Raw genomic sequence first — 22,309 nt, 5'->3', positions numbered from 1 at the left:
TGGCTCCAAGAGGACATGGAAGGAATGAGCTCCTCTGTCAGGACTTAGCATGGACAGAGATGCAGAAAATATGCTTGTTGCATAAAGATGCTGGGTAGTCAGTTCTGAAGCACATTTGAAGAAATACATTTTTTTAATTGTACAGGAGAAAAAAAAAACCTCTTAATTTGAAGCAGTCAGGGCTGGAAATTGGCTAGTTAATAAATAGCAATTAAGGAAGAGAATCTTAAAAAAAATGATAGATATTTATTACATATTTTGTTTACAGTTAAAACTTAAACGCATTTATTTGCCAATTTTTTTATGTAGGGTCAAGGTCTTTTCTTCGAGTGTGTCAGTTGATTGTGATTTCCTACCATTTCTGTTGTATATGCTGCAGGATGCAACAGAAATGCGTCGTCTAGAATTTCCAGATTCAGTTTCTGTGAAGCGGAGCAACAAAAACCCTTAGACTTGCAAAGAAAGCAGAGTGCCGAATCCTTCCAGTTTTCCTTTTTATTCTAGTTGCCTTCCCACGCCTAATTTAACCGCAGAAGTTTTAGTCACTTGGCTTGATTGAGTTTCCAGGCAGTCGGCTTAGTTTTTATAGAAATCATACCTTCCTTCTCACACTCGTATTTCCTTGATTTACATAATTTTTAATTCAGTAACGACAATGATGTTTGCAGTTGGCATCAAGAATTTGGGAAGAAATGCAGTGGACTCTTGGTAAGCATGTATTCTCATGGATGAAAACAGAAATGTGCAGAGTATTAAAGTCGTCTCTTAACTGCCAGTGCCCACCTGCCAGTGTGGTATTTCCCCAGGACAATATGTGTATCGGCTCCTCAGTCAGTTAAGGAACAGTTGGTTAGGAGAGCTTTCTATTCTTGGTTGAAGCTTAGCAGGGAAGAATAAATCTTACTACAAGGAAGTATTATGCAGAGAAGCCAGAAGAGAAACTAGAGGACTGATTCTATGTCACACTCATTTCCATCCATGTACTGGGTATGACGAACAAAACAAAACACTTTTGCCTTAACATAATACTGCTTTTCATGTCTCCAACAGGAATATGTTCCCTGAGAACCTTGTCCAAGCCTGTTTTCAGCAGGTAATATTGACTTTTGCCCACATTGCTCCCCTCTTCCCACTATCAATTGCATTTTTCCTGCCATAACCCAACAAATGGAATTAGCCCATCAAAAATGGCAGGAGATGTACCTGGGAATGGAGGAATTTCAGGTGCCTCCTCTGTACTGTATCCCTGGTCTTTTCATTCACAGTGAAGTGAGTGCCTATTGTAGCTTATTCTGCTCCCTTTTCCTTTATGTCCCCCTCCAACCCCCCCCCCCCCAAAAAAAGGGCTCAAATGGAGCAAGTCAGAAAAAATGTCAAGCAATGAATACTTTTTTTTAAATTTCTCTTTATTGTTAAAAGTATTATAGGTATCCCCTTTTTCCGTCATTGACCCCCTCTACCCTGCCAATGAATGTTTTAGAACATGGCTTTTCATACCTATTTTTGTAGAGCCACATTGCACTATATTTGTGAATAGACTTAGACTGTCAGGAGATGCCATGCAGTGGGAAAAGTAGCCTCCATCTCCTCTTTCACTCTGTGGGCAGATCAGTATCGGACCCACAAGGTGGCTGGTGTTCCTGGTGTTTGGTCTTTTCCTTAATCATTCTGTCCCCATTGCTGACACTCTAAGGAGCAATATAACAACACCATGATTTTTTTTTTCTCTAGGAAAGTTTAAAAATCTCTCTACTCCATTTTCCTCACATCTTTTTCTCTTGTTTGTCTATGCACTTAGACAGCTGAGTCTATCGCAAACTGCTGAATTGATTTACATAAATTATATGAACAGAGACCCCTGTGTATACCAACAGGCACCGCAATTAAACTGCCCACTGCCGATCTCCAAGCAGCACAGAACCACCTCTATTTCAGGGGTGCCTTTGCGCTTCTGCCACAGTGGTCATTTGTGAGGTTCTCGGTGTTGGCAGAGCCTGTAGGCGTGACTTTTATGCCTGGTGTGAGGGTATACTAGCTCTTTCTTCAACCTCTCTGCTGAAGCTCCACAGAACCAGATGGGGCTGAAGGAGGGGGAGTCAACAGAAATCTCATGGAGTAGCCCTAAAAAGACTGTTGATTTTGGAACAACCATATAGTTGTTGATGTTTATTAAAGTCATAGTGACTACATTTATCAAAATGGTGAGTTTTCTCCCAGGTGAAAAATAATAAATAGAATGAAAAATGATGCACAGGATTCCTGTAGAGTCTGTCTATTAAAGCACCTACAAATAACACCAATACTTCCGTTCACGTTGTTGCTCCATTAATTTGTCCTTTCTTTTGAAAGTGAGAGAACATTTTGACATCATTGAATGGTGGCTGGGGGCATGAGGGGTTTGGATTTCTCAATTCCACTTTTGGTTCCAAAGCCTCATAGGAGGTTCTGTCAACACCTGGAGCCAACAGAAGCGTCAGAGGTAGAACCTTTCAGTGGTACTGGTTTGCCCAAAGTAACTGTATTCCTGTGATTTAGCCTCAGGTGCTTAAAAACTTTCTTCATTTGTTTCTTGTGTTTTCTTCTTCTAACGTGCAGTATAAAACCACGCGGAAAGAAGTGAGTCCTCCCAGTGAGCCAGGGATGAATATGACGGGAGCATCTGTCACAGCCGTCATGACAACTGCTGTTGCCAAGGTACTGACTGCTTCCTTCCTTGTTGCCCACACCCCTTCCCCAGTAGTCAGGGCCTGAGTTGTGAGTGAGCAGGAAATGGAAGTATAGTCCATCCTCATTAATTGTGCATTCCACACTTTGTGAATTCACCTACTTGCTAAAATGTATTTGCAACCTCAGAACCAACACTCAGGTGCTTTCATGTCATTTGCAGATGTGCACGGAGCAGTGAAAAATTTAAGTCGCCCAATGCACATGTGTTCCCAGCTGAGGCTGAACACAGCTATGCTCTGCATTCTTGTTTCAGCTCTATACTATTAACACTGTCTTAGGCCACATTTTCACAGTTTTGTACTTTTCGTGGTAATTTCACTGTTTAAAATATCCCCCAACCACAGTGCTGAAGTGCTGTCTATGGTTCCTAAATGCAAGAGGGCTGCAACGTGCCTTCCAGAGAATACAGTAGGTTAGATACACTTCATTCAGGCATGAGTTCTAGTGTGTGGGTTGTGAATTCAATGTTAATGAATCAACAGTATATATGAAATAAGGTCGTCTCTGAACAGAAATTTAGCATAAAGTAGGTCATGTGTGGATTACTTGATGAAAATGTTGTGAACATTGATTCCCAAGAACTTACTCAGACATTTTCCCTAGAAACAATGAATTAGTATTCGCTAATTCAGTATTGGTGACCACTTCGTAGAACCTAACTACCAACAATAATGAGCAGCCAGTGAACCACACGGAGGAAAGAAAGAGCCCTGTTGCCTCTGTATCTCTGCCACTCCTTAGAGTTGAGGTGCGCATATCTGGGAACTGCTTTAGGTTTGCACGACTATGTAAACGCAGATTGCAGGCCCACAATTTCTTATTTGAAACTCTCTGCCCAGATGTGATGCAGATCCATAGTTTTCCACGTTAGATGGGCCAGGTGGTGAGTGCACACGTTAAACATTTCCCTGAAGTGGGATTGGCAACAACACTCTAGAATCAAGCACATCAATATTCTTGCGCCAAATTTGTGAATATTCTGCCAAGTTAAAAGAAATAGACGATACGTGGCCTCGTTTCAGTTTAGGTTAGGTTTTGCCACCTAGAGTTTGCCATAAACTCATGGATAAAATGGATGGGCTGTGAGAACTTTGGGGATTTCCCTGTTGAAGGCTTAGAATGTATGGGCCTGAAGTAATACATTTTTTAGTCCTCTAGTAGATTTTTCCCTGAATGTTCTCTGCCTTTACACAGGAAGAAAAAATTTAAAAAAAAGGTAAATGTTCAGTAGACTTAAGAATTCAGATTAACTAGGCCGCCATTGGCTCCCTGCTTCCACCTACAGAAAGCCTTCACTCTCCAGTTTACCCCTCTGACCGGCCCAGCGCCCCTGGCTCCTCCCTAGTTTCCAGGCTAACTTCCCTCTGTTCTATCCCAATCAGCTTCCTTTATTACTCATTATTCCTGCCTTTGATGTGGTTCCACAAGGATTTTCTGATCACCATCCCTGAGCCAGGCCCTGCTGAACATTGGATTGCAATAGTGAAAAGACAGATGTGGCATCTGCCCTCATATGAAGAGTGATGAGTATTACAATAGGGAAGAACAGAGTACTCTGGGGCATCCAATAGGAAGGTTTAAATTCGTTAGGAGCCGTAAGACATGGGTAGGAATTCTCCAAGCAGGATATAGAGGTCCGGTGCAGGATGACTTTTGCCTTTGCTTACCAAATCATTTCTTAATGGAACCTCACAGCCCTCATCCATGGCCCCAGGTTCCATAGGATGCCTATAACTCATAGCGTGGCTGTGCAGTTAATTACACACCATCTCACTGTCATTGGCTCGTGTCTCTCATGGTTAGTTTTGTCTTTCCAGCTGCACTGTAAGACCTTATGCTCTAGTGTTTCTCTTCAGAACGAATAAATCTTTCCCCTTTTACTGATGACCTTATGCTGTAGCCACTGCAGTTGGCACACTCCAGCTGCTCGGTAAATATTTGTTTGATTAAATCACATCATAATTAAGAAATAACTGGTGCCCCAGGGGCTTGTCCATTTATGTTATGTCCTTATGAAATATCTCAGTAAATCTCATGCTGTTTTTACACAGGATAAAGCAAACAAATGGTTAGTAGTAGGAACCTGGTTAACTTTTTTTAAAAAATACATATTTTTATTGATTTAAGAGAAGGAGAGAAAGGGAGAGAAACATCAATGAGAGAGAATCATTGATCAGCTGCCTCCTATATACCCCCCCACTAGAGATAGAGCCCACAACCCAGGCATGTGCCCTGACTGGGAATCAAACCATGACCACCTGGTTCATAGGTCGATGCTCAACCACTGAGCCATGCTGGTCGGGCTGGTAAACTTTTATGTTTTCAAAATCCTGTTGGTCATTCAAAATTAGAGGCAGTAAAGAATGTTCTTTTTTAAAATATGTTTTTATTTATGTTAGAGAGGAAGGGAGAGGGAGAGAAAAACATCTATGTGAGAGAAATATCTATTGGCTGCCTCCTGCATGCCCCTACTGGGGATCGAGCCCATAACCCAGGCATGTGCTCTGAGCAGGAATCGAACCAGTGACCTTTTGGTGCGACGATGCTTAATGAGCTGAGCCACACCAGCCAGGACAAGAATGTTCTCATGCTTTATTATCAGGATAAACCAGTAAATGTCCTAAAAATGTCAACACTGGTCAATATTTTCTGTTTCCTGCATTACTAATTTCTATTATTTTTATATAGCCTCCAAATATAGTGAGTAGTTAAAATAACCCTGAAAAGTGCCTTGATTCTGAAGTTCTTACTAAAAATGTAAAACACAGTGGGGGGAAAGGAGACATATGTAATACTTTAAACAATAAAAAAATGTTTTAAATTTTTAAAAATATGTAAAACATCCCATAGTAAGAAATCTTCAAAAGAAATATTCAAATATGGATTTGTTGAGAGAAAGAGGAGAAAAAACACTTTAAACTTCAATGGCTAAACGTGGGGGCAATAAAAAAGTGATACATGCATAGGTGGGTTTTGTTTTTTGTATTTTTAGTTATATTTCCCAAAGTATTGCTGACTCTCACTGGTAGATCACTAGTTTATTATGTTTGGCTATTGTATCTTCTTATTTCAATGCCTATGCAGTCTAACAAGATTATAATCACGCATCAATATATTTTCTTGGTTTCGATTCACAGAATGAAACAAAGGAATACAAAGTCGTAGGCATGTATTCAGATGGCATCAATGTCCTCGGCTTGATTGTCTTTTGCCTTGTCTTTGGACTTGTCATTGGAAAAATGGGAGAAAAGGGACAGATTCTGGTGGATTTCTTCAATGCTCTGACCGATGCAACCATGAAAATCATTCAGATCATTATGTGGTGAGCAAATGCTCATTAATGCCATCTTGTTCCCCTGAATTAGAACTGTCCCCTCAGAATTAGAACCAAGAGTCTTATGTTTCTCAACTGACTCACCTTAGAAAGGGGAACCCTGAATATCAAGACACTAACAAGAGTATTGAATCATGACACATGTTACTTTTTGTTCACTAACGAGAGTCTAGATATCAGCCATTGTGTTTACTGCCAAAGCCCTTGATCATCTTGTACCCAACTAGCATTCATGTAAGATGTAGCTCCTAAAGGCATGATTTGAAGGGGTTCCCTGCACATCAAAACACAAAGTGCTTTCCTTAGTAGGCCCCACGCAGAAGTGATATTCCAGATACTTACAACAGGTACAGCATGAGCACTAACCCATCCAAACGAAAGCTGCCTGAGTACCTGCCCTGTCTTGGAGATGCCGAAAAGTCCACCTTTCCTCAGAGACCTCTGTCCCACTTATCTCATATTGAGTTGGTTTAACATTATTTACTCCAAATTATAGACATTGACAGTGATGTAAAGGGTTCAGTTATTTCAGTCACTTAATCCCACTGCACCTCAGCTTCATTATTTATAAAAAAGGGTAATAAAATCTCCCACTAGGATTGGGAGAAGCACACTAATTGAACTGATGCATGTAAAATACTTAAGCCAACACAAGACCTGTAAAGAGAGCTCCACAAACAGCTATTATGACCACTTCCACTACTAGCTCTATTGCTCTTTGCTGATACTACAACCTGGGAAAAAGGTGACCATGCTAGAAAGAGCCTAGTGACCATATTTGGAGGATCAAACTAAAATGAGATCTTAGAGGTAACAATCGGTAGAATCTATATGTACTGGGAACAAGGAGTGGGATATGCAGTAGTTTAATCACACCTTTTTATGTATTTATTTTATTGAATGTATTGGGGTGGCATTGGTTAATAAAATTATATAGGTTTCAGGTATACAATAACCATATCTTCTTGCCACGTGTGTCCCATTACAGTAGCTTAGGTGGGTAGAATTTAAGGTACACACAGGTGTTGAAACCTGGAGCCAGTGTGGTCCCCCAGAGCCTGGAACTGAGATGAAACTGAGACCTTCGCTTCATTGTGCACCCAGTGGTCCTCCCAGCTGAGGGAGGGTGCAAAGCCAAGGTGCAGGCCATGGCTTGTTTCTTCCCCAACAATCCCACCCTGAGAAAACACCTGCTGACTTTGTTGTGCTTACTTCCTAGTTACATGCCGATCGGTATTTTATTCCTGATTGCTGGAAAGATCATAGAAGTTGAAGACTGGGACATATTCCGCAAGCTGGGCCTTTACATGGTCACCGTCCTGACTGGGTATGTCAGACCCAAGAGAAGAAACCTCACTTGAGATCATGAGAGTCTGGGTTTCAGAGGGTTAACATTGGCTTCTCTCCCACGTGCAGGGGAAAATGGGGTTCAGCGATAAGAGAGCCGGGTGTGTGTGGGAGCGGGGGGGGGGACTGCCCTTTAACAGCTGTACTGGAGGTGGTTTGCACTGTGCTCAGTGCCAGATCTTGGCAGAACAACCTGGACCAGGCTTTGTCACTGCCTTTATTAGTTGTATTCAAATAATTTTTTTAAAACCCACTGGTAGCCAATCTTCTGGCCTTCACTTCCTCAAGGATATAAACTAACCAAGCAAGTAAGAATAATCCCATGTACCCTGGGCCTGAAAGAAATTAGGCAGGCCTAAATAAAATCAGACTCGAGCAAGTAGGAGCAGGATGGCTGGTCGGTTCCAGGACCCTGTTGGTAGGGCTGGTGACCACTGTCACCCCCTGCATCCTCACAGGGCCAGACAGGGTGCGGGGGAAATCTTCATGCTAGAAGGAATTGTGTAAAGCAGGAAGGCAGCAGGAGACAGGTCATTTGCAAACTTATTACAGTCCAGTTATTGGTTCCTTGAGGGAAATCAATGATAAGAGGTGCTCCCAGATATCTAGCCGGGGGTAGGATACATCACATGTGCCTTGAAATATGGACCATTGGAATGAGTAAACATCATCAATTTGACTTTCACTGGTCAACGCCCCCAAACACCCACTTGAACAATCAGCTTGCCTATTGGAACTCGATTGTATTGGGGAGTTTCCACTGCATAGCATTTGGTACTTAATCTGTGTTTACCAAGAGCATAGCCCTGATGGCCAATAGAGAAGCAGCCTGGATTCCTACAGTGTGAGGGTCAGTCAAATCCCAGGGCCTGGTGCAAAGGGAGGCAGGATCATCTACCTTACTCGAGGCCAGAGGCTGTGTCCAGGCAGTGATGGGGCTGCGGCTTATTATGCTGAGCCACTTCATAACGGGGTTCTGCTGGTTTCTGTTCTCTTATCCTAGCTAGGTTCCTAAGAGTAAACGAAGTCAATTCCTCAGAGTTCTTAGCCACAAGCTCTCTATCCAGGAGACCCTCTTTCCACACCCCCGGAAGCTGTACTTTCAATGACTACTTCTTACTATTTCAGCTTCACATATCTTTAAACTAAGCTGCCACATATATGGCATCTGCTGAACCAGTATCCTTTCTGAAGCCCCCTGTTTTGTGTAACCCATATATTTCCATGTGGAACAAGGAATAGTTTTGGAAGACAGGAATAACAAAGAGAGTTGGTCCAACGTATGAAAATGGAAGAGCAAGGGCTTCCTCCTCCTCACCGCAGTCCTCACTTCCCTCTTAGACAGTGGGCACCATCCAACAAAACAGTGGTGAGGCCCAGGGAGCAGAGTGGCTGAGACTGTGAAGGGCTATAATAGAAGTTTGTGAGGGGGCCACAGCGTCACCAAGGAGGGAGAGGTCAGCAGGAGCTGGGAAGTTGAGGGAAGGCTTCCTGAAGGAGAGGGAAGTCTTACTGAGTCTTAGAGGAGGAGTGAGAATTCAGCAGCAGGAAGAAGTGAAAGCATTTTAGCACATTTAGCTGGAACAGTACGATCAGGACTTGGAAGCATGATGTAATTGTTCTGTGAGCCCTGGAATGTGCATTCAGCTACTGGCTTTGCCAGTAACTTTGGTAAGATACTTCATTTGCTGAATGAATCTCCTCATCCTCATATGTGGACTGGAGACATATTCCTGCCCTACTTCTCATTTTCTCATTAGGTCAATATGCAAGTTGAATGACATTATGAATAAAAAAGCTGTTTGAAAAAAGGATTAATATGAAGAGGTGGTATCATCCATGAACCTGTTTCTTTCTCATTTACAGGCTTGCAATCCACTCCATTGTAATTCTCCCACTGATATATTTCATTGTGGTAAGAAAGAACCCTTTCCGGTTTGCCATGGGGATGGCCCAGGCTCTCCTGACAGCTCTCATGATCTCTTCCAGGTAAATAGAAGAGGGGTGTCTAGAGGAAGTCTCTGAACCAAGCTGTTATCAACCCTCGCCTCACTTGATGAAGCAGTATCTGCAGCTTATAGTTTTTGTAGCTGCTTTAATTCAAGAAATGATTGCCCCAGCCAGTGTGGCTCAGTTGGTTTGAGTATCAGTCCATTCATCAAATGGTGGTGGTTCGATTCTCAGTCAGGGCACATAACTAGGTGGTGGGTTCGATCACCAGTTGGCGCACATGCGGGAAGCCACCAATTAGTTTCTCTCCCTCTCTCTCTGAGATCAATTTAAAAAATAAAGGAAGAAATGATCTCCATAGTCTCTACCCATGTCCTTGAATGTAGCTCTTCACCCTGTGGGATATTTCCGGCCCTCTTGGCACAGCCTGCAGCCCAGGAAGGGATTATGTTGTAACTTGGAGCAGTGGCAACCATAGCACCTTCTGATTCCTGAACCTGTCAAAGGTGCCAGCATGCTATGGACTCCTGGTTAGTTTTTGGAATGGAGGTGTCTCTTCTTCAGGCAGGGACTGAGGACCAGCACTTCTAAACCGTAAGTCCTTTGTCTTTTTATCACACAGTTCAGCAACCCTGCCTGTCACTTTCCGCTGTGCTGAAGAAAAGAACCAGGTGGACAAAAGGATCACTAGATTTGTGTTACCCGTTGGTGCTACAATCAACATGGACGGGACTGCCCTCTACGAAGCAGTAGCAGCTGTGTTCATTGCACAGTTGAATGACATGGACTTGAGCATTGGGCAGATCATCACTATCAGGTGGGGGCATGATGTCACATTCATTCTCATCTCTGTTACTGAAATTGCCTCTAGTAAGAGTTGTCTGTGAAGGGAGATCAAGAGTGGTCCAGTGGTGGCTTGGTTTTCTTCGTCTACAAAGTCTGTTCCCAAGACTAAGCACAACTCTGTTACAAGCAGTGGGATCGTGCTACACAAGATTTCTGCTTCAAGGTCTGGATAAGCCAAAAACATCATTCTGTTCTCAGTTCAGTGCCGCACTGGGTCCCAGGCACAGAGTAGGTACCAAGGATTCAAGATTGAACAAGGGCCAGTCTCTGCTTTCAAGGGGTTCCCAGTAGGTAGATAAGGGATACACATATCTAAATAAATGCTGAGTGGTGTGATAAGAGCTATAGTAGATGTTTGAATGGGAGGCATTGAAGACACCAGGGAAGGAAGGGTTGGCTCTACCTGGGAAGGTGAGGAAAGGCTTCCTGGAGAAACTTTAGCTAAGTCTTAGAAAAGGAATAAGAATTTCATAGGAAAAGAAGGAAACTAAGAGCATTTTAGATAAAAGGAATAGCAAGTACAGATTATTTTGTATGAGTGCGATGTGGAGAACAAAAGGAAATGAGAAGTCAAGGATCATGTCATGAAAGCTTTGTATGGGGAGCTTATGGAAAGGTCTTCGACAATTTTTCATACCATGGACAGATTTTCATTTTAAAAAGGCAACTGGATGGGAGCAGGAACCATAGCTGGAAGACCAGTTAGGAGACTATTACAGAAGTTCAAGTACAGTATGAAAAGGCCCACATCAGGGCACTGACATGAGGGATGGAGAAGAGCTAGTGAAAGAGGCATTAGTTAGATTTGGAGTGAGGGACAGGGGACAGATAGGATGACCCCCAGGATTGGTGGGTGTTTCTGGATTGGTGGTGGATGGTTCTTACCAGAACAGGAACTAGTATAGGAGAAGCAAGTCTAGGTAGGGAGATAGAGTTTATACTTTTAGACATTGAATTTGAAATGCCTTTAAGACACCCAGGTAGAAATATGCAGTGAGAGAAATGTAGATACAGAAGCCAGGGTCCTCAGCTTGATAGGGAGTTAATTATCTGGGTTTGAATCTGAGCTTTACCATGATTAGCTGTAACCTTGGCCAAGCTGATTGCATTCTCTAAGCTTCTGTTTCTCACCCATAAAATGAGGATAATAATAGTATCTACATTTTGTGTAAGTAGTGATCATTAAGTCAGACGATGCATATAAAATGCTTAGAACGATGCAACGTAGTGAGCATTCAGTAAATGTTCGAAATGGATGGCATTGCATGGGGAGAGTCCATAGGGAAGAGAAAAGGACTAAGGACTGAGCCCTAGAAAATCCTAAAGTTAGAGGCAGGGAGGGAAGAACCCAAGAGGAAGAGTGAAAAGGAAAGAAAGATGGGAAGAGAGCCCTGAAACCATCATTGACACCCAGAGAAGAGAGATTTTCAAAGATTAAATGTCCCGTGGAGTCAAATACTGCAGAGAATCCTAGTCAAATGAAGACTGAAATTGTCTACTCAAGTAGGTGGTGAAAAGGTCCTTAGTGAATTTTGCCAGAGCTGTTTCTCTGGAACAGCACTTCTCAATATAGTACCATTAAGCTACTTACATGAATTGGATGGAGCAGACACAGAAGGTTCTATCATTGTAGAAATAGGTGCTGTCATTGTAGAAACTCCTACTGGTCAGTGCTGCTTTGAAGAGTGGATTGTGATTAGTCGGAGACTTTAGAGTGGGAGTTTGAGACTAAGCTGGGTTCTTGCTACTTGAGGCTGAACCTGAACATTTCAGAGTTAATTCATTTATTTCATCCCTAGCACTTGGTATAGGCATAAGTTCCAGGCAAACAATAAATTCTAACAGTGTTCTAATACAGTACATTTTTAAATATTCCCCAACTCTAAGTCATAGCATACTTATTGCAGTTTGCTTGAAATTAACCTAAGACAAGTGCAAACTGGTCTATTTGGCATATTAGCTGGGCAACTGCATGAATGCTGCATGATCTGTCAAGTGTTAGTGGCTAACGAGCCCATGTTAGTGGCTAAAGAGCCTCAGGCTATAGTGACCACGAGGTTAACAGTGACGTGTTGGGGGTTCCAAGAGGGAGCAGTGGACATGGGCACCTACTACTTCTAACAAAGAAAACCCATCATTGCAGTCAGTTTAAATGTTTTCAATCAGAAAGAGTTTGAATCAAGTCCTGTAGTTTGAACAGCAAGTATGTTAAAATTGAAATATTGATCCACTGCCACAGTGGTTCCAGCAGTTGTTACTTTTAGACTCCCCAATGCCTTTACCCACCTCCCTCACCTTGTGCTGTGGAACCCCATCTGCACTGAACTGGTTTCTAAGGAGTGGTTGTATGAGATGCCAGTTCTTTTGGGTCTTTGCCACTTTTTGATGAATTCCCTCCCTGCCTCAGTCATTCGTTTCCTGGAACTTTGTAACCTTTAAAAAAAAAACTGCTAGAGGAATAAACTTCGGACCTTGAGGCTACATACTCAATTCACATAAAAATCTCTCTCCCTGCTCTGGGGTATTTTTATATCGCTTGGCTGCTAATACTGGCCCAAAGCCAATTACCCCTGCCTGGCCAGGGTAATCATTGACTTAAAATAAAGAATCCTCTCTGGCTCTACCTGAGAGAGAATGAAATAATAAATGTTAAACTTGGTAAGTTACAGTTATGGCTCCTGTGGTTGATGGTTAAAGAGATTTGGGGACCTATAGTTTATCTCTTTCTCTGGCCATTTTGGACTGGACATCAAAAAATGTAGGCACCAGAGAAACCAAGATGGCAGCATAGGTAAACACCTAAACTGCTGCCTCGCACAACAATTTCAAAACTACAACTAAAAGACAAAACGGACACCATCCAGAACCACAGGAAAGCTGGCTGAGTGGAAATTCTACAACTAGAAGGAAAGAGAAAAGGACATTGAGACTCAGAGGAGCTGCAAAAGGTTGAGGTACAGAGATGCGCGCAAGTGGAGAGGACTGGCAGCTGAGTGCATGGCTGGCTTTCTCAAGCGGGAGGGAGATGGAAGCTCCCAACTGCACTGAACTCCAGTTCCAGGCGAGACTCTGGGAACCCAGACTCATTCGGGGGGTATCTGGACTGTCAGGAAAAGAGAAAAGCACACTGAGACTTAGGGGAGCTGCGGAAGGCAGAGGTCCAGAGGCGCGCGCACACAGGACTGACTGCTGAGTGCCCGGCTGGCTTTCTGAAGCGGGAGAAAGATGGAAGCTCCCGACTGTGCTGAACTCCAGTTCCAGGCAAGCCCCTGGGGACCCAGACTCATTCGGGGAGAAACTGGACTGTCTGGCAGTGGGTGGAACTCGAGGGCGGCTTTCTCTCAGAGGTGCTTGCAGTGATTACTGAGGGACACTGAGACCCAGGGGCCTCATAGGGCAGAGCTGACGGGAAGCCAAGGCTATCTATTCCGCACTGAGACTCCGCCCCATCCAAGCTGAGTACAGAGGCTTTTGCAATTTTGCAAGTCTTGTCTCATAAGAGTGTCTCCAGCACAGAAGTTTGCCCAGCATAGACACAGCTGATCCTCACAGCCAATTGGCCTGGAGGTCAATTCCTCCCAGTGATACCAACAGCAATCAAGACTTAACTACAACAAGGCTATGCACACAGTCCACAAAGGGGTGCACCAAGAGTATCCACCTCAGGTAACTGGGGAGGCTGAGCCACTGGGCCCTATAGGACACCTAGCACACAAAGCTACTCTACCAACTCAGGGAAGCAGCAAAAATGCAGAGACAAAGAAACAGGTCACAAATGAAAGAAATGGAGGAAAGCAAATGACTGGATATAGAGTTCAAAACCACGGTTATAAGATTTTTCAAGAATTTCCTAGAAAAGGCCAATAAATTTAGCAAGATCCTCGAGGATATGAAAAAGGACCAACTAGAAATTAAACATACACTGACTGAAATAAAAAATATTATACAGAGACCTAACAGCAGACTAGAGGACCACAAGAATCAAGTCAAAGATTTGAAATACAAAGAAGCAAAAAACACTCAGCCAGAAAAGCAAAAAGAAAAAAGAATCCAAAAATGTGAAGGTAGTGTAAGGAGCCTCTGGGACAACCTCAAACATACCAACATCCGAATTATGGGGGTGCCAGAAGAAGAGAGAGAGCAAGATACTGAAAACCTATTTGAAGAAATAATGACCAAAAACTTCCCCACCTGGTGAAAGAAATAGACTTACAAGTCCAGGAAGCGCACAGAACCCAAACAAAAGGAATCCAAAGAGGACCACACCAAGACACGTCATAATTAAAATGCCAAGAGCAAAAGACAAAGAGAGAATATTAAAAGCAGCAAGAGAAAAACAGTTAATTACCTACAGGGGAGCACCCATATGATTGTCAGCTGATTTCTCAATAGAAACTATGCAGGCCAGACGGGAGTGGCAAGAAATATTCAAAGTGATGAATAGCAAGAACCTACAACCAAGATTACTCTACCCAGGAAAGCTATCATTCAGAATTGAAGGGCAGATAAAGAGCTTCACAGATAAGAAAAAGCTAAAGGAGTTCATCACCACCAAACCAGTATTATATGAAATGCTGAAAGGTATTCTTTAAGAAGAAGAAGAAAAAGGTAAAGATAAAAATTATGAACAACAAATACATGTCTATCAACAAGTGAATCTAAAAATCAAGTGAATAAAAAATCTGATGAACAGAATAAACTGGTGAATATAATAGAATCAGGGGCATAGAAAGGGAGTGGACTGACAATTCTCGGGGGGAAAGGGATGTGGGGGGTGTGGGAAGAGACTGGAACAAAAGCGTACACCTATGGATGAGGACAGTGGCGGGGGAGGTAAGGGCAGAGGGTGGGGTGGGAACCGGGTGGAGGGGAGCTATGGGGGGAAAAAAAGAGGAACAATTGTAATAATCTGAACAATAAAGATTTATTAAATTTTTTAAAAAATGTAGGCACCATCTACCCAAAACAAACCCTATTGTGGTTTTCTCATAACATTCATTTATCAAAGGTTATAACTGATTAAAAGTAGGATACAGTTTCTTATAATGAAAGATAATTATAGAATTTGGGGCCCAGAAAGAGCTTGGAGGAAAAAGTAGCGGTAATAGTTTTTGTAGTGGTAGCAATAATACTAGCAGCAGTGGTAGTAGAAGTAATAGTAGCAGCTGCTGACATAGCAGAAGTGGCATCAGTTTTTAAGCATCTCCTAGATCCAGGTGCTGTGCTGGATGCCTTAAATGTGTTACCTCATTGAATCTTCACAGCAGCACTACAAAGTAAACACATTAGTTCCATCTTACAGGTGACAAACAGATTCAGAGAAGTAACTTGACTAAGGACAGGCTGTTAGTAAAATTTTTCCCCCAATCTGAAGATTTATACTTCAGATGAAAGCCAGTTAGATAGCTAAAGTTCAGTAAAGTAAGGTCAAGGTCAAAGAGCAGAGTTTTGACTAAATGGATTTTGAGTCTCAAGCCCAGCCTCAGGCTATAGTGACCCCATGGTTAACAGTGATGTGTTGGGGGTTCCAAGAAGGAGCAGTGGGCATGGGCACCTACTACTTCTGACAAAGAAAACCCATCGTTGCAGACAGTTTAAATTTTTTCAACCAGCATTGAAATAAACTTGGATTTAACAAAGAATACTTAAGTCAGAACAGATCCAAAGGATTGTGTAGGCCTGGAACTTTGAGAGTAATTGGGACAGCCCCAGAAATCTCTAACTTACGAGATATTGGGTGGCCATAGCCACTAAGAAAAAACTTACTTGTCAAAGAACTCTGGCCTGAGTTTAACCATACGCTCAAACACTACCTGTGACCCATACTGGGCAGATGAATGGGCACTGGAATCAGCTTTGTAAGAACTCTGAGGCTTTATGAACTCACAAGAATATGGATTTGTGACTAGAATCGGGGATTCTTCTAGTCTAAATCGGCAGTTTCTGCATCTTCACCTTTCAACTCAGCGACATCCTGGAGGCAGTTCAGGCCTTGGCCCAGAGTAAAGACATGTCTCGAGAAAATGTCGTGGGTGTCCCCTTCAAGCTGACTCAAATCAAGGGACTTTTTCAGGACTGGAGGAGAGCCCTTGTTTCCTCCAAAGTGACCAGAATTAAGGAAGTTGCTGATGAAAAACTGCACATTCCAAAGGGGAAAATCCCTTGTGCCACATTTTATCTGCCCAAGAGGGATCTTTTTAAATACTTAGCGAAGTTCACATGGCTGCCTCTCCTGAATTCCAGACCTTTCTTTTGTACAAAGTGCTGGCAAAAAGGAGCTGTCAGGAATGAATGCTTATACCTTGGACAGGAGTCAGCTATTTCTCAAGTCAGTGCCCTAAAGGGCATCTGTCAGAGATGTCAAGAGTCTTATGATGTTGAGAAAGTGAATAAAACCTCCTTAAACACTTGAGGTTTTAGCTTCACCTAAAATGCCCTTGCCCATCTATCCATACCACTATCCCTCTACTATCTTTCAAGGCAACATAAATCCCTGGCATATATTAGATTCTCATTAAATGCTTGATGGGTGAGTAGACAGAAAAAAAAGTAGGTGGAGAGACATTTGTCATTTGTTTAGGATGGATGGGTAGATAGTCATCCATCCCAGTTGGTAAACACTTGCCTTCCTCTTGAATCTCTCTTGCACATTGTGTGCCTCATGCAGTCCTTGCATTAGAGTAGGTTGCCCTATTTCCCCTGGAAGATAATACTCCCCTCTGTCTCCCACAGCCCTTTAATAAGGCAGAGCTGGTGCTCAGTAGATAACAGATTCTGACTGGCCATTTGGGGGACACAGCAGTAACAGCCATTGGGACTGTTTCGGGACAGGGGCCCTGAAGGAAGAAATGGGTGTCTAACTCCTTTCGTGCTGGTGTGTTTTGGCTACAGTGTCACAGCCACAGCTGCCAGCATCGGAGCTGCGGGTGTACCCCAGGCTGGTCTGGTGACCATGGTGATCGTGCTGAGTGCTGTGGGCCTGCCCACTGAGGATGTCACCCTGATCATCGCTGTCGACTGGTTCCTGTGAGTTGGAATAAACGTGCTGCAGAATCTGCAGTCTGTCATTCTCTCTTTAGATTGCCTAATGAGCCATCTGTTGCTGCTTTCATTTCCCTCTGACCAGGCCATCTGATAATGTGGTTAAATATTAACTCCTCATAAAATTCAAGCAGTGATTTTAAAAAGCCAATGATCTCTACTAGCTCATTATACCTGGTAATGCTCAAGGTTAAGAGCCAGGCATTGGACAAGATAAACACAAAATAACATGGTGAAAAAGCTAGGCAAGGCCCCAGACATTCTAAACCCCATAGGCCACCCTGGCCTATCCCAGCCCTAGGCCAGCAGCATAGGTTCAGACCACCTGGTTCAAAATCAGCTTATCTTCCCAGCTTCAGACCATCAGGGGCAGTGGCACAAGCAACGGCTTTGCAATAAGACTGACTTGGGTTTGAATACCTGATCAGTGTCTTACTGGCTTTTGACCTTAAGTTCTTTAACTTCTCTGAGGTCCTGTTGTATTATCTGTAAGATGGAAAAGATTCCGTCTGTCTCATTTGTTTGGTTTAAGGACTGAGTGAGCTAATATGGGAGGAGTGTCTAAAACGGTGTCTGGAAGGCAGTATGTGCTCAATAAAAGGCAAGTCTTAATTGTTATAACTAGAATAAGTTAGACCTTTCAAGCCTCAACCAATAATTCAATAATTCTCTCTCTCTCTCTCTCTCTCTCTCTCTCTCTCTCTCTCTCTCTCTCTCTTTCACATAAGGAACACAGCAGAGCATCTGTGCTATGTTCAGGGTAAGGTTAAGAACGTGCTTTTTGTGACCCCAAAGGTTAAAGTTAGAACAGGCCTGGTTCCACCTCTATCCTTGGTTGATACCCACATTGTTCATTCATCTTCTGGCATCTAGGTCTCTGTCCCCTGGCCATCAGGAGTAAGTGTAGCTCCTTAGTGAGCCTTCACTTAGAGCCAGCCAGGCTTACTGGGGAGTCCAGTGGTGAGTAGTTTGCAAGTGGCAGCTGAGAATGAGGAAAGGGAAACATTCCATGTGGGTGTGAAGATACAGTCATGTCCCTGAAGGCAGAAGCTCCTGCACGGGGAAGCTGTGCCATATGGCTACTTGGTTCTACAAAGCCCTACTGAGGTGGTACCTTTCTTGCAAAGGTACCCTACCATTGAGGCAAATGCTTCAATTTTTCTAATGGTGTTGGTGGATTTGCACGTCTCTCCTTTCCCTGGTTCTTCCTGGAATTTATGACCTTCACTCTAAGATACCCAGAAAAGTCAAAGGTTCAGTCTGATCCGTGGTCCATTCTAGGGTCAAGTTCAACCCATAGCCTTGTTCTGTATAACAGCAGGGCATCCAGAGTGGACATGTGTAAGCACTGTTGGCCTTTTCTGTCCTGCAGGTGTAGTTTTCCTAAGAATATTCATGTATATAGTTTCTACCAACAGTGCTCAAGCATCCTCTCACCAGGATGCCTTCTCTTTCTACACAGCTTCCTGCCTTCAGCCTCTTCTCCAGGCTGTCTGGGGGTAAAGACTAGCTGGGGGTGCCTCAAAGAGAAAGACATTCCCAGGCAAACCTGTGTTTTCTGACCCTGTGATCTGTGGCATCCCTGCTGGCTTGTTCATGGAGTGACTTAATGTGGTAAAGAAACAAGTACACCAGGGACACACAAACACAGGAAGACTTGGACATACACATGGACCATGTGCCACCCACAAAACATCCAAGTTCTCTCAGCTTAGCCAAGAGAGCCCAGAAATGTTCACAAGACAGAGGTTAGTGGTGAAAGACTAATAGAATTTTGACTCTCCCAAAATAATCTGTGAATACTATTCCCATTTCTTTGGAAAGAAAAGAGGGAATTCAGGTAAATTGGTGCTAAAGTTTGGGGAGTCATTGTGACTTGTTGGGAGCACAGGCCTGGGGGAGCTGGTTTGCTCATTCTGTGCCTTTATTTTTTTTTAATATATTTTATTGATTTTTTACAGAGAGGAAGGGAGAAGGATAGAGAGTTAGAAACATTGATGAGAGAGAAACATCAATTAGCTGCCTCCTGCACACCTCCTATTGGGGATGTGCCCGCAACCAAGGTATATGCCCTTGACCGGAATCGAACCTGGGACCTTTCAGTCCACAGGCCGATGCTCTATCCACTGAGCCAAACCAGCTAGGGCCATTCTGTGCCTTTATGAACCAACTTCTGCTTTAGGCCTGTGAGGGGAGGAGCCTCTGGTCAGCCAGCCATGAGGACAGCACTTTCTGCATTTGCTTGACTCGTAACTCAACACTTTAGGTCCTTTCTTCTCTCTAATGGGCAGGGAAATGAAATCTGGACCTCCTGTCTGACTCACCCTCTCCCTTACCCAGGGACCGGTTCAGGACCATGGTGAATGTCCTGGGTGATGCCTTTGGGACGGGCATCGTGGAGAAGCTTTCTAAGAAGGAGCTGGAGCAGATGAGTGTTGCATCTGACGTCAACTTCACGAACCCCTTTGCTGTGGAAACCACAACACTCGATAATGAAGACTCAGACGCCAAGAAGTCCTATGTCAACGGAGGCTTTGCCATCGACAGATCTGACACCATCTCATTCACCCAGACCTCACAGTTCTAGAGCCCTAGCTTCAGGTGACTGGGAATGATGAAGGACATCTCTTAGCAAATTCAAACATTAAGGAAAAGAACACTAATGACCAATTGTACATTTGACCTGATACACAGACCTCCAGACTATTTTCTATATTTGGATTCGGAGCTTTTGCTCTCTATGTTCTGGGACTTGGGGGTGGGGTAAGAGAAAAGGAAATTGATGAGAACGCAAGCTATATTATCTGGAGTTTTAAAATTATACAAGAGACAAAGTTTAGAAGTATATAACATAGCAGTTGTTGGAATTAGGTAACAGATGTGAAAGCGCAATTGCTTTCTCACGCACAGACCAGTGTTTTGGGTCTTTAAAAAACTATTCTGTCAGTGACTACAAATTTTTTACTCAGGCTTTCTATTGGCATGGATTTCCTTTGATGTCTCACATTTTTTATAGATTATAATGCATCCAAATCATCCCCCTTCCCTAGTTAATGTGCCAAATTGTCCATTTTGAACTCATCTCCAGCCAATTTCAAAAAAACTGCTTTGAAAGAAAACAGATCAACACAATTCTGCAATAACAATTTTAAGATGAGTGTCAGGTTTGGGGGGAAGGGAGATCCTTTTTTCAATGTACTGTACTGGGACACTGGTAACTATTAACCCAGTGTTCAGTGTAGAACTAGATAAATATATATATGTATGTTTATATTATTTTCATATAATTTGCCAGACAGAGATCATAATGGAACAGTCAATGTGAAATAAAGAGCTCTCCTAATACTTGAATATTAATTATGATTCCAATCCAGACCTACTCTGGGGCTTATCGGAACTCCTCTCTCAGGAGCACTACACTGAGAAATAATGTTGTTTGATCATTTCTGCCCCAAAGCAGAGAAGCGTTATGGTGATACTCTGAGGTGGCATAGCCATTCATTACAACTTCCAAATTCTCCTGCTCGGAGGGAGTCATAGCAGCTCTATGTGAGATTATGTTCAAAGGTGTCACTCACATAAGGCTGGATGTGTTTTTATCCAGCTGGAAGGCTTCATTCTTCCAAGGTCAGTAATACACACTTAAAAGTGATAGTCCTGGGGACCTTTTCCCCCTCCCCATGTAGGAGTCCATTCTGTGGGACTCTTTCCCTCTCCCTATGTGGGAGTCTTTACTTGTTCAATAAATTTCCACCTTTGCTATACAAAAAAAAAAAAAGATAGTCCTTTGCCCTTTTGTACCCGTCAGGGCCCAAGCAACAGTGGCAAGCTACCAGACAACTTGTATCTCAATACGAATTTGGTAAGTTGAACAAGCCACATTGCCCAGAAAAGCACTATCCCTTCCCTGGATTCTTGCAGAGTAACTCCCACAACCTGAGACGTTGGGATCAGTGGTTCAGGAAAATCCTTCACTTGTGTGGCACTTGCATCTTCCTCCAGGGAGGATTTTTCTAACCGACTAGCAGTCTAGTGATCTTGGCCCTGCTCCTTAAAATCCATCATTTGCCATTCTCCTGCTAATTTATGAAGATATCAAAGTCTGTGCTTCAGCTCACATCTTGTAAATAATGCTTAACATGACTTTTGTATTTACACTGAGATCCAAAATACCTGTGCTTCTGCAGTATTGAGTAGCCAATTTAAGCCTGTGTTTTCCTATTTAAGAAACCAGAAATTGTGCCAAAGAGCATGGAGACATGAATACATGTTCAGTATTGACCACCTGCACCTGAAGACTACAGGAGAATGATACTGAATTGTCCCGTAAACATAAATATGAACCAGTAATTCAATGTGAGTTTTTAAATGCAAAGAATGGTATTGTTTATAGAAAGTCGATCTAAATATAATGCAGTTGAGTTGGTAATTTATCTTGGGCTGAATGGTTCTACCCCCTTGGCAGGTTTCTCCGATTTGAGGCACCAGAGTTGCAGAGCTGTTCATGAACTGCAGGTCATTCTTATTTTGGAGTCCGTTTGTAACTGACCTCTTAACACACTGTGCTGTTAACTCATCAAAGAGAACAATGTTCCATTTCAGTCTCAATAAACATTTCCATCATTCTTTCTTCCCCGCCTTTCTCTGTTCTTTTATCTCACTCTGCTGGGTGTGGGAAGGTGGAGACATGGTCAGTTAATTCAGATGGTACACAGATAGTCATTTCCCAAACTGTGTTTATAGCCAAGAATGAAAAAGCAGGGCTGAGGGGAAGTAATCTAATTCTTCATATTAATCAGTGGGGATTAAAAGGTTGAAATTCAGTGTCATTATAAACAGCTTGCCCTTTTTTTTTTGATGGAGATGAAAAGGAAAATAGAATTTGGTTCGAAATTACTGTAATGGGGGAAAGTCACCATATTGATGGGGACTTGGTTTCACTGAAGGTCTGATCCTGACCCCTGAAATGCTCCTATAAATGACGAATGGCTGTATTCAGAGTGCTCTTTTTTTTTTTTTTTCTAAAATATATTTTTATTGATTCCAGAGAGAAAGGGAGATGGA

The 22,309-nt window shown here is 42.9% G+C and overlaps 1 protein-coding gene across 1 annotated transcript in view; it reads left to right on the top strand.

The window, feature by feature from the left end:
• Window positions 1-21,875, top strand: part of SLC1A1 (solute carrier family 1 member 1) — a 71,971-nt gene extending 50,096 nt beyond the window's left edge. Inside the window, exons 5-12 of the mRNA XM_080670112.1 lie at window positions 1,051-1,093; window positions 2,596-2,694; window positions 5,865-6,049; window positions 7,281-7,388; window positions 9,275-9,397; window positions 9,981-10,175; window positions 17,096-17,230; window positions 19,586-21,875. Of these exons, the coding sequence (XP_080526238.1) occupies window positions 1,051-1,093; window positions 2,596-2,694; window positions 5,865-6,049; window positions 7,281-7,388; window positions 9,275-9,397; window positions 9,981-10,175; window positions 17,096-17,230; window positions 19,586-19,832 (1,135 nt within the window). The 3' untranslated portion in view covers window positions 19,833-21,875. The remainder of the gene's footprint in view (window positions 1-1,050; window positions 1,094-2,595; window positions 2,695-5,864; window positions 6,050-7,280; window positions 7,389-9,274; window positions 9,398-9,980; window positions 10,176-17,095; window positions 17,231-19,585) is intronic.
• The last annotated feature ends 434 nt before the right edge of the window (window positions 21,876-22,309 follow it).

The sequence above is a fragment of the Plecotus auritus genome (genome assembly GCF_963455305.1).
Source record: "Plecotus auritus genome assembly, chromosome: 5".
NCBI lineage: Eukaryota > Metazoa > Chordata > Mammalia > Chiroptera > Vespertilionidae > Plecotus > Plecotus auritus.
Note: the sequence above shows the minus strand (reverse complement) of the source record. Positions and strands in the feature narration are given on the sequence as shown.